At 44.8% G+C, this 12299-nt stretch overlaps 1 protein-coding gene across 1 annotated transcript in view; it reads left to right on the top strand.

The window, feature by feature from the left end:
* Nucleotides 1-745: 745 nt before the first annotated feature.
* MAMLD1 (mastermind like domain containing 1) overlaps nucleotides 746-12299 on the top strand; it is an 81232-nt gene continuing 69678 nt past the window's right edge. The window contains exon 1 of the mRNA XM_030449271.1: nucleotides 746-914. Coding sequence (XP_030305131.1) covers nucleotides 861-914 — 54 coding nt within the window. The 5' untranslated portion in view covers nucleotides 746-860. The remainder of the gene's footprint in view (nucleotides 915-12299) is intronic.

The following is a 12299-nucleotide window of genomic DNA, read 5'->3' as shown; positions in this document are numbered from 1 at the left end:
AGAAGTGTGTGCTTTCATGGGAGCTCACTATTCAGAACTGTATCTGTCTTCAGAAATGCATGTGCATAGCACAAAAGGGGAAAACGAAGCAACTCCGCTGTTTCCTTCTCGGTAACCTGGGTTCACCTGTGTGAGATTAATTTAACCCTTTTATGAGTGATAAGAGTGCTGAACAGTCTATCCTAATGGCATAAAGAGATAGGAAACTACACTTAAGAATGACTCAAACCTTTACACTTCGTGCCTCGGGCTATCTTTTCAATGATTTTTGCACTTTAATTTGGAAAAAAAAATAATTATCCATTAATTGCCAGTATATTTCTGAGCTCCCCTACTTTTATACCAAATAAGCTTGAAGGTCTACAAAGAAGATTCTAGACACGCTAAGCTGCTTTCTGCGTATTAAAATACTCTCCGTAGGCTGCATGCTTTTCGTCATCATGCACAGAAGAAGAAAAAAATAATCCTTGGATCTCTGAGGTCTCCAGTTTGTGAAGACAAGAAAGTGTTACTTCCCCTTTAAGCCTGGAGCCGTCCGTGTGTGAGAGTGTGTGTGTGTCTGCGTGTGTGAGAGTGTGTGTGTGTGTGTGTGTCTCCTCCTCTTTGAGTGACACAGCACTTAGATATGCCTATCAGTAACTTAAACCCCACAAACTCCACCTTCTAAGTGAGGAAGCTGTGGGTTGATGGAAATGTAGTGAGCAGATTGAGACAGACAGTGAATCATTAGCAAACTGCAACGCCAGGATGAACTTGTCTGGAACCTAAAAGGAGAAAACAGTCTCGGAGTCCTCTGCGGTGCTGGGTTTTGCTAAATACAGCCAAAGTGGATCTAAAAGCCGGCTGATCCCCAATCCAAGATGCTGCTGGTTTCCCAGCGGGTAGAAGCACCACGCATGGAGCCACATATTCCAGTAAGTAGCATTTGAAATGGATACGGACTGGAAAAGTAGGAGTTGATTTAAAAGGACTTAAAACACCCTCGGAATAATTGCCCGGCGCGGCCGGAGCCGCTTTCGGTCGGGGCTGTAAAGTTTGCAGACGCGGTTCCCCAAAGTGCCCACCGTGCGGTAGCTCTGCCCTGCCGGGGCGGGCTGAGGGGGGGGCTGCGCTGGGGCTTTGGGAGAGGAAACCCCAAAAACTTGGGGTACAGGTTTCGCTCTGCGTTCTGGGGGGACCTGGTATCAGCCCGAGGAGAGAAGGGCGGCTATTGCTGGCGGCGGGAGGGAGGGAGGGAGGGAAAAGGGGTCTGTGGTGTTTAAAATGGTGGTGGACAGACAAGGTGATCTGCGGGGCGGTGCGGGCTCCGGCGGGGGGGGCTGGCTCCGGGCGGCCACGGTGGGGACGCTGCTGGACTGCCGGGTCACGGCTCGTTTGGCCACGGGAGGCGATGGGTGCTGCCAGCCCCGGCCTGGGGAGCAGCGGGGTGGGGGGCTGCCGGTCCACCCGGCTCGTCGTAGCTCTGTGTGAACACAGCCGGGCTCGCTCAGCCACATCGCGGGGGAATTTTCTTGTAAACTTAAACGGGTAGGGAGAGAGAAACCCGTCACGGCACGGGGACGCCTCCGGGAAGGTGGCACGCGTAGAGGGGCTAGCGCTAGGCTCTATTATTATTTTATTTTTTTTAGTAACTCCGGTATTGATGTTGGTGTTGGCAGCGTTGCTTGGTCAGGTGTTGCCTGGTCATTTTAAGAGTCTGAAGCGCACGTTATATAGGCAGGATTTTGAACAAAAGGCTCCGCCGAACCCAGAAGGAGCCCTGGGTTATTCCTGAAAAGAGTGTGGAGACAAACCCTCAGCCTCCTTTTTGGGTAGGTTGCGCGTCTGCGTGCGCGTTTCTCTAGACGGGAATAGCCCAGAAGTGAGGGAGATGGTGCAAACCCGGCGCGTTTGCCACTCTCTCCGAGACTATACATGTATTTGAAATAAAACGCATGCTGACTCACGATTTAAACTGTTTTGGTTTCTCATCCTGTGATTAAGATCGGGGTTCAGAGCAATTGCAGGATAAACAAGGCGCTCACTGACTCGGTCCCACGTCTCCTCCTAAGGCAGGGGCTGCCCCTCTCCCCCCCGTCAATCGGCGATCCCTCCTCCCGGTCCCTCCTCCGCCGCCCTCCTCGGCCTGTTGCTCTACCCGGGGGGGTGGCGGGGCCGAGGGCACCACGGCTTTTGTTCGGCCTTGGCTGGCAGGGGGTTGTCACCAGGGTGACTCGGAGGGATCCCAGGGAGAACGGCCGTTTCTTGGAAGAAAACGGGCTTTGGTTTCCTTTCACACCGCCCCCCCCCCCCCCCCCCCCTCCCTCTCCACCCCTTGGTGTGTCGTCGTCCCCCCCCCTCTCCTCCCTCCCCCGGAACAATAAATTAAAAGGCCGCTTTTGTTTTCCGCGGTGCTCTCAGCAGGGCGGCGGGGGCGGGGAGCGGGGCAGGGAGGAGCCGCGATCGGCCGGGTCCTTTCCTCGGTGCGGGGTGAGGACGCGCGGTCGCCCCCGGCTCCTCCCGTCGGAAGCGGCGGAGCCTTTCGGGTACCTCCGTGCTCCTCCGGGCACGGGCGCTGCACGGCGAGGAACCGGCCTCCTCCTCCCCTGGCAGCGGGGGGGGGGACCCCGCAGTCCCTCCCCCGACCCGCCAGCGGGGAGATTATCCGCGTCTGGCCCCTACCCCGCGCCGGGGGCGGAGGCTCCGGGCTCCCCCGGCAGCCGTGCGGCCACCCCGGCTTGTTGGGTGGGTGGGCAGAGGGGAGGTGGGAGGTCCAGGAGGGGAGAGGTGCTCCCACTCTTATATAATGTGAGTGTTTGCCCGCTTATCCCTGTAATCCCTGGGTAATGCCTAATGCTTGTGCCCCGGGGGGCTGTTTTGGGGGGGGTCTGTGTAGGGGGGATGGAGCTGCCCCCCTCCCGTGGCTCCCCCTCTGGGCCGAGCTGATGGGGAAATAAAACTGCTGATGTGCGAGATGGACCATATGGTGCCTCCAGGAGAGAGGGAGACGGAACGGCCTTGAACCTGCCGGACACAGCAGCTGCTTGTCCCCCACCCACCCACTCCCCCGAAGGCTGGGGCACGGGCATCCCCCAGAGAAGCGGCAGCTTTGCCCCCTGCCTTCCCCCATCACTTTTTCTCCCCCCACCCACAAGGTGGGCGACCCGTGTTTTTGTGCATTACCGTGCGGGAAGCTGCCAGGAGAACAACGGCGGGGGTGGGAGGCACTGGTAATACGGGGGGGGGTGGTGGTGGTGAGAGGAGAATCCACATGGGTGAGAGGAGCCCACTCCAGGGAGGGCTTTGCCTGCCCACGGCCGCCCTCCCCAAGCGAAAGGCAGGCAGGAGCAGTTGGAGTAAGTTAGATACTAGCACCTAAAAAAGCAGCGATCTAGTTCTGGCACTGACCATTTTCAGTTCTCTCTTCCTGCCATATGTTTGCAAAAAAAAAAAAAAAAAAAGGCAAAAAAAAATCAATTTCGGAAAGATGCTCTCAGCTAAGGGGAGGAGGTGGGCTGAGGGAGCGAGATACGAGGAAATTCCATGTTAGGAAAGCATTAGCAAGGGGTGACTTCTAATGTTTTCCTGCCACTGACGTTGACAGTGACACACATGTGTGGGTTGAAATTGGAACGTCACTGAGTTTTTAAACTCAACCAGGAAATAGTCTGTTGCTCAGGGATAGAAAACAAATAGTTTATATTGTAAGGCAGGTGAGTGAAGAGCTGTTCAATGTTAAGCATTGAGCAGGTTGAATTTAATTTAGGGTTGGTTTTTCTTTTCAGAGAGTTGTTGTTTGTTGGTTTGTTTGTTGTTTTTTTTAATTTGAGGCTTTTTCATCTCTATTTTAAATCCGTTTAACTAATACTTCCGAATCAGAAAAGCAAATATTGACAGGACTACACTTTCAGTCCCTTGTAACTGAGAACTTCGGACCTGCAAAGTCGCTTAGATATTTTTAAAGCTATTTTTTTTTTTAGTTGTTGAAGGGTTTCAGGAGAGCTAGTAATTTCAGGAGGCATTTATAATTTTTTTTAAAGTTTTTTTTTTATGGCTTCCTCTCACACAGGGAGAAGTGTTTTATAAATACAGCGTGTTTGTGGTTTTTTTAGTGACCTTGTTATGAATGTTACAATGTGGTAGCTTTCAGAGATTTAAAATGGGATTAGGGAACTATTGTGCTAGATGCTTTCTGAACATACAGGAAGATTTAATCCAAGAGTTCATGAACCAAGGTGTCAGGCTGGCACTCCTGTCCTGACTTAAATGGTCACTAACCTGCCTGGATGCAGCATTATAACAAGGATTAACCTGGGAACCAGCTACCTGAGAGGGACAAAAGTTAGGAAGTCAGAAGCAAGGGAAATAGTAAGTAAAATCCCTGAGTCGTCCTATAGGTTAAGTACAGTGCAACTCAGTGGTTCCCAGTCATTTAATCAATAAATGTCCTGTGCTACTTGCTACTCTGATGGAAGTTGCCTTAAAATAACTTTTATGAGTACATAGCCATGGGAAAGTGAAGTAAATCTTGTGGAAGCTGTGACAAATGGATTTATCCAAACTGGGGGATGAAGTAGTAGAAGGTTGTCTGAGCTCCTTAAAGAGGGAAAAAGGCAAGATCCCCAGGTTGTCATTGTTCCCTTGTGCTGTCTGTTCCTGAGTGTCAGCATTTTTCAGCATTTGGGAGAAGGTGACTATAAGTTACGAGTCATTAGTAATCGGTATGGTCTCCAAATAAAGGTATCTAAATCAGTTTAAATGATGCTGGCACCTCTCCAAGGAACCATCTTTGTATCTGACACATTTGCCACTCACTTCTTTAAGGAACACTGCTGTTTTTTCCTCTTTGGGAAGAGAGTAGTGTAACTTATTACAAAGGCTTTGTACCTGATGTTCCAGTTTGACTTGCTACATTTAAAAAAAAAAAAAAAAAAAGAGTATTTTGAACTGAAGGAAGCAGTGGACACACCAAAGCTTTGCTTTGAACTGTTTTATATCAATATTGATTTTTTAAAGGGGGGTTTGTGTTATAAAGAGGGAGCTTTTATCCCCCCGAGCTCTTTGGCAATTATCTTCCTGCCATAAATGTTGATACGCACATAATGGATGTAACTAAAAAATCTCCTTATCCCAGCAGAAAAGGCTGACTGTTTGTTGGAGCAGAGAGAATGCTGAGACTGTGAATAGACAAACCCATATGTCGCTGGTGAGAGAGATAAATGATGGACGAACAGGAGCTGGTTACTATGGATCAGCACAATAAACCAATTCCCATCATACACCTCTCTTAATAATATCCCAGTTTCAGTGCCATTGATGGGTAACCTAGGTAGCACCAGCCAACTGTAAGTTTTTCAACTGTTCTTTTATACAACTCAAAGAACAGTTGGGACTGTTCTAATTTTTTCAGATGTTGAGTGCTAAAATTATGCGTAGCTTCATTCCTTGCCAGTAATTTTGAGGGGGAACTTCAGAGCATTTCTGTAAAATGCCAAATGTGCACGATACCATTGTAAGTTTTGTTTTCTCCACCAGTGAAGCGGGGGCACCAAAAAGGCAATATGTGAAAAAACTGTTTAGGCATCTAGAACTACCCTCATTAGTGTTGTTTCAGGTTGGACGAGATATTGGAAGATATTGGATGTATTGTTTTAAGTTAAAATAGCAAAAGAACAATACTGTTTTATTGGGAAAACAAGCAAACAAACAAAAACCCCCAAAATAACAGAACACAAACCTAAAAAATCCCACAAAAGAAAAACTAATACAAACAGCACTGCAGAACAGGCAGTGTCCAATAAGAGAGTTTTAACTTTCTGTAACCCATTTCAGGGCTGACAGAAGCTGAAGGGAAACTTTGCCAAACAGTTTGTGCTTGATCATGGTCTTCCTCCCATGTGCTCGATCATTACTGCTACTGCTTTGCACAGAACACCAGAGTCTTTGTCAGTTAAAGTTTTCAATTTATGGCCTTCTCTACCCGTAGATATTTTTCACTACAATTGCTATGTACCAGCCTGTTAGCTCTGTTCCAAATGGAAGTATATTTCAGGATGACAGTGTAAGCAGGGCTCATGGCTCTTGGGATAGAACTCCATCGTTTTTGAAGTCACCAGTAGCACTACCAGAGGTGATGCAGTCAGAGAGGAGTAGCTGGCAAATGCAAATAAATGAGCTACAAAGAGCCTTTATCCCTCTTGGGAATGCTCCTTACTGATAATTTTTTTTCTCTTTTTAAATGGAAGAAAATGTGTCACTTAAAGTCATTCTTTCCTTCAAGAGGAAAATACTTAACTGTGCAGCATTTACTTGCAAAGTTGCAGGATCTTTTTTGTTAGAGCTGTTTACTTTGGTGTGCATCTCAGATGAACTGGAAGCTGTTTTTTAGGCCTGGCAGCAGGAGCACCAGTCTTGCTCTAGCCAGGGTCCAGCCTAGCCTGCCTTTTTCATCTTATTGTAGATAAGCCCTTAACTGTAGGACCAAATCTGAGTCTCAAGGATAAGGGCCTAGAGTAGGCAAGGGGCTTGCTCTCACCCGTTAGAGGAAATGCAATGGAAATAAAGAAGGGTCTTGGCTGAATTTTAGCAGGCCCTTGGCTCCTGTAGGGGAGCAGTAGTACTCAAAGGGCAGAGCAGTGGAAAGAGCTGTGGGTTTCCTTCCTTCTCTCTCTGTGTCGCAGCCCAGCCAGCTGGACTGGCTTGGGGACATAGACTGTGCCCAGGGAGCTGGTGGCCAGTGGCTGTTTCCATGTGGCCAGTGAAATGGCAGCGGGGCCCAGGGGTGGGAGATGCATAGGGATGTGGGATTTCATTTGGCCCTGCAAGGGACTTGGCAGTTTTATTGATAGTGTTGCATAAGTACCCCATCAGGCATGTCCTCGTTTGTTAATAATTGATGATCTGGCTAGGTAGTACCAGTGTTGTTAATGCACTCCCACACTGATCTGCAGTCTCCACAAGCCCCCTGTTTTGATTTTACTTTATTGCAATACAGGTTTGTTGGTGCTTTTTTTTTTTTTTTTTTTTTTTTTGGTTGGTTGGTTGGTTTGGTTTTTCTTTATCTTTGGAATTTACCTGGTGATTCAACCTCTCAGCTGCCTGTTGTGCTTCCCTGTTTAGGCAGGAAAAGCTGGGAGCTCAGCCTGTGATATAGATTACCTCTGCAGGGGAGGGTGTTAACGGTGTTGCTGTTTCACCCCATGTCAGGCAATCTATTCCCTGGCACCACTATTAGCCCAGGGGGAAGCCAGGGCTTTGCACCTTCCCCCTGCGGAGCTCCGGATGAATCAAGTGGGATGGAGGTGGTGTTGGTGCCTCTGAGGTTCCCACCCCACGATGTGTCTGCCCGGGGAAACCAGGGCACTTTATGCACAACAAGCACCCCTCAGTTTCTCCCCTTCTTCTAACAGGTTGTATTTGCACGGATTTTAAAAAAAAAAAAAAAAAAAACAAACCATCTTCTTCTGTCATGCCACAGCTAGAGAGGTCGGAAAACCCACATTTACTTCTGTTGACAGGTACAAAAAAAGAAGTACTTGGTGGATAGCATGATGTGGCTGCCTCTTTTGTCTTCGGCTGTTCTTATTTTGCATTTCTGTGGAACTTGCTTTTTTCTAGAATTAAGTACTCAGAACTGGGGAGCAGGTTTGGGAGTTGCACCTACCCCAGACATAGCTGTTTATTGTTTTCAGAACAGCACAGCCTGTTTACTCTGTTGTGGGCAATGAAATCCATTACCCGCGTTTCGAATCAGAAGCAGCAAGGTAACTTTCGAGTTACGTTGTGAAATAAAATGCCATTGTTGGCTTTTATTAAGGTCTCAGGGTTGATTACACGGCGGTGAGAAGCCTGTTCTGCTGTGCAAAAGGCTGCCTTTAATTTCAAGTGGTTGGTCCTGATCAGGCAGTCAGAGCGGCTGCAGCAACAACTGCTCTGAGCTCAGGCACATTTGTCACAAGATCATCCTGGTAGCATCGCCTGCTCGAAAAACTCTTGACTTCTTTTCAGTGTTTCCCTCTGGTTGGATTGCAGTGGTGATGGACTTGCCAATCTTGCCTGTTCTTTCTGCCTGGTTGTGAGAGACTGGCAAGCTTTCTGCTGTTTTCTGCAGAGGGCCCAGCTTTACTAAGCTGCCTGTCTGTCAGGGATTAATTTAACCTCTAATTACTACATTTTCTTCACAGTTTGCTGCACACGAGCGTGTTGTAACAAAAGCACAAAGAAGTATGTCATTTTATTTAGCCACTACCCTGAAATTAATTTAGGGGGTATAGAGTCAGATCTGACATACTTGGTGTTAAAATAATTGTGCTGGCATTAGAATTAAAGTACATAATCTTGTTGTTTCTAATGATACAACTGTACTAGTGTAAATAGTGGTGTTAACTCATTAGTTGTCACCACAATAATAGAAATTATGTCTAGTTACAGAGAGATACTCTAATAAGTGTGGAAGCAAAAGTTTCCCCCAAATAATTCACAGTTTCCCCACAATAATGCATGATTTCTGCTTGATCCCCACCTACCATTTGGGTTTAGGATTACATGTCAAAGAGTACTTTGTTGTTTTTTTTCTAAAAAAAAGTCTTCCAAATAGCAATAAACGAACATTTACAAAGATTTGGGTTTCTTCCAGCTAGGATAATGAATTTTCAAATTTTTTACTGTTTTTTTTTTTTTTTTTAACATGCTGCATCTTGGGAGCAGTACAAAAGGCCATATGTCCTCTTCTGCCTGCTCACACCGACAGCAGCAGTGCCACAGCTCACGTTGTGCTGAGAGCAGTGGGAAGGGAGTGAGGGTGTTTCTGAGGATGACTTTCTTCTTTTCCAGTTCTGTGTTCTGTAATATTTGGTTTTTTTTCCTTTGGGAAGTGTGGCCAGTCTCCAGTTTAGGTAAATGTAGTTAGAAGAACTCTGGTTGTGACATAATAATTTGTCGGTTGCCATCTCTTCATTCTGCTCCATGCCCATCACCTTGGAGCAGACTTCTTGAAATGGCTTTGAAAATGTAATTTCCCACATAGATTTGTCATCTGTGGATATGCAGAATCATTGGCTATGTATTTCTAGTAAAAACAAAGATTGGCTCTGTATTTTTGTGTCACGCATTTGGGTTATAAAACATGAGCCCAGCACAGTCGTTCTCCTTCAGTAAAACCTTCATTTGGTGGGAAACTTCCCCCAAAGATTCCCCAAGGTCGGATAGGACACAGTTACAGAGTCAGATCTGGTACTCTCTTTCTCAAAAAAGAGAATTAATGTGACATCTTACCCAGGCTTGTGACAACAGTGACATAGGATTGCCAAAAAGACTGATGGAAGGGGATGGGTGATTGATTCTCTTTGCAGTAGTAGTTCAGGTTATTTCTCTGATTTTATTTTTTTTTTCAGTTTTCTGAATTTTCAAACTGTATCAAACTGCAGTTATTTAATAACTTCCAATGTACAACTGGATTGAACATGAATTAAGATCAGCTGATGTGAGGGATGGGGTGGTTGAGTGAGCTGGCAGTGAGGTGTGGAGATGCTTTCGTTGATGGGAGTTTCACAGCATGGCTGTTTGATGGCTGTGTGGAGTGAGCAGTAAGTCCCTGGTCTAATATATGTGGATAAGAGTTTTCATACAACAATTTGTAAATTTCCTAAGGTAGAAGCCAAGCCTGAATAATGCCTACTCTAACTTCAAAGCTGTTAGGATTTTTTTCATAGGGTCAGAGCATCTGCAGGCCTCCAGAAGTGGAACTCCTCCTGGAGTTCCCAGGTTCTTACTCATCCATTGTAAAAAAAATGGGAATAATGGTGCTTTACCTTAACTTTCACACTCAGCATCCTTAACTGGTTATATATTTTGTAAATCACAGTGCCTGTTACTAGCTGAGATCTGTAAGGATATTTCATATAATTGGAATTTATATTAAAAATAAAGGTATGTACAATAAAGGCAGGTAAACCCCTCTCGGTGTGACTGATAGCTTTTATTTCATTGCATTGGTTGTAGTGCCAGTGCAGGTGGATCTTTTAATTTTTTTTTCCCCTTCTGATATCTTGTCAGTGTCCTCCTTGTTGTAACTTCAGAATTTTACGTAGGGGGAAAGAAAATATTTAAAGACCAAAATGGCATCTCCTCTCAGGCATTTATTTAAATATTTTATTCTCCATCACAGGTCATGTTTTGGGAAAAGGTAAATTAAGACATTTGTCACATATATTTCCACTCACACTTTAGATTTTTCTCCATTGGTTAGGATGTAACATTTAGTATGTAAACATTTTCATTATCTTAAGTATAATTATGCAACACTCACTTCATGTGGCTATCAGAATTTCAGTATAATTTCATTTTGGTTTGCCTACTTACTTTAAATCTTACTAGGATTTTCACAGTTCCAAATTCATATATGAAAATTGTTTCTGAATTAATCTGGTAGTTCAGTAACCCGGTCGATCATACTGACCATGAGGCACTTTTAGGGACTTAACTTTCTGTGTTCCTTTAACTTACTTATTTTCCTAATTAACTGTGTTGATTTAAATAAAGTCACACAGACTGGAGAAAAAAAAAACCCCAACAAGTATATACAATCTTGCAGTCAGAAATACAGGCAAAAGGTTTTTATCTCTGACTGCCAAATGGTGACTCATTAAAAAGGAATTTTTGTTCCTCCCTTTTCAAAGGGTTACTCACTACCAAGCAGTAAATATCCAGTTTTGATGCTACTGCATTGAAATGCCTGACACTGTGGTAAGTCCAAACTCTGTAAGATTATTTGATCACAGGTTCTATGAAATGTTTTTGTGTGTTTGTTTGTTTGTTTGTTTTTCTCAATTGAAAACAAAACCAACAACAACAAAAACTGCTGGGGGATTTTCTTCATGTTCTACCCTGTCAGTCTGAGTACAGTCTAAAGTGAACTATGTTTGGATTTTAATAGCAGGACCCTTCCCATTCCTTAAGCAATGGGTCATCCAAATTATTGTTAAACACACAGGACTAGCAAGCACTAATTTCTTTCTCATTTTGCACTGGGTAACATTAGACAAGGACACTGGAATTTATCTAAATAAAAAAATTCTCTTTCTCTTCCAAATCAAGGGTTGTGTGCTAAGCATTTTTAATATTGCATTGTATAAAGCTGAAAGTAAATTGTACTGAGCAGACACAGTCAAAATCCAATGAAAGTTATGCCCTTTTTCTCAGTTTCTGCATTACTCGTGACTCTCTGAGCCGTTTCTGTTGTCTTCCTGTTCTTACCTACTCGAGACATTTGATGGAAGTGCACACAGGCATGTTTTAATCCTCCACCTCATCTCATTTATGGATTGGTTGGTTTGAACTTTACATAGTGTTGGAAGGATGTTTTCTTGGTTGCAGGAAAAACTTGTGTTTGATTTGAAGCAGAAGGAGAGTGTTCAGGCTTTTCAGTTTTATCAGAAGCAAATCTTGGTCCTTGGTCCCAGAAAGTGAATCAGCCTTAATTTCGAGTGAAAATCCTGCATCTTCAAATAACTTCCCATGTCAGTTAAAGTTCAGTGTTCTTGAATCTCAGAGATGAGTCAAATCTGAAGTGTGAAGGATGTAAGGGAAAATGTAGATGTTTCTTCTGATGCCACTCTCCCCCAACTCAGGGCTCTCCAGTCCATCAGCTGTAAGGGAATGATTTGATTACTTTGTAGTGTTAAGCTGAAAGAATAAATCTAAGTGCCTTGGGAATGGGGAACCAATCCAGCAGCCCAAAACAAACAAGTTAATAAATGTGAAGCATTTCTGCATGGTGCTGCTGCAGAAATGCTTCTTCCAGAAATGCTTGGGGGCAGCCATGGCTATTGGACCAGTCAATTAGTGCAAGTATGTTCACTGTACACACCACCATTAATTGGATGCTGGGGGGTGTGCTTAGTGTTTTGAAGAACTGTGTGTCTTGTGTTGGTTATAAATGATTAACATTTTGAATGTGGCAGGCTGAACTGTTTATTGCTCATCCCCCTCCTTCCCAGTTATTCTACCTAGAAAAAGCTTGACCTAGGCAGTCTTAATTGCCCTTTCTTTAAATTCTTTCTGGATCTACACATCATCTAACAAATTCCTTTTTTTCCCTTTGCCAACTCTTTCCTCCCTCTACCCCAGAACCCAAAAATTTAACCAGAAATAGAGTATCTGAGTGACTGTCCACAGTTTAAAATCCAAATTATCCTCTAAACCTGGTTTCTGACACCCACATGCCAGGCTACATGCAGTCTTGCAAGGACATACATGCATGGAAATACTGTGAGCTACAGCGAGTGCTGTTCTGTAAGAAAACTCTGCTACTTCCCTGCATG

Source organism: Calypte anna, chromosome 4 (assembly GCF_003957555.1).
Source record: "Calypte anna isolate BGI_N300 chromosome 4, bCalAnn1_v1.p, whole genome shotgun sequence".
In the NCBI taxonomy this organism is placed as follows: domain Eukaryota; kingdom Metazoa; phylum Chordata; class Aves; order Apodiformes; family Trochilidae; genus Calypte; species Calypte anna.
This window is presented reverse-complemented; position numbering and strand designations above follow the sequence as displayed.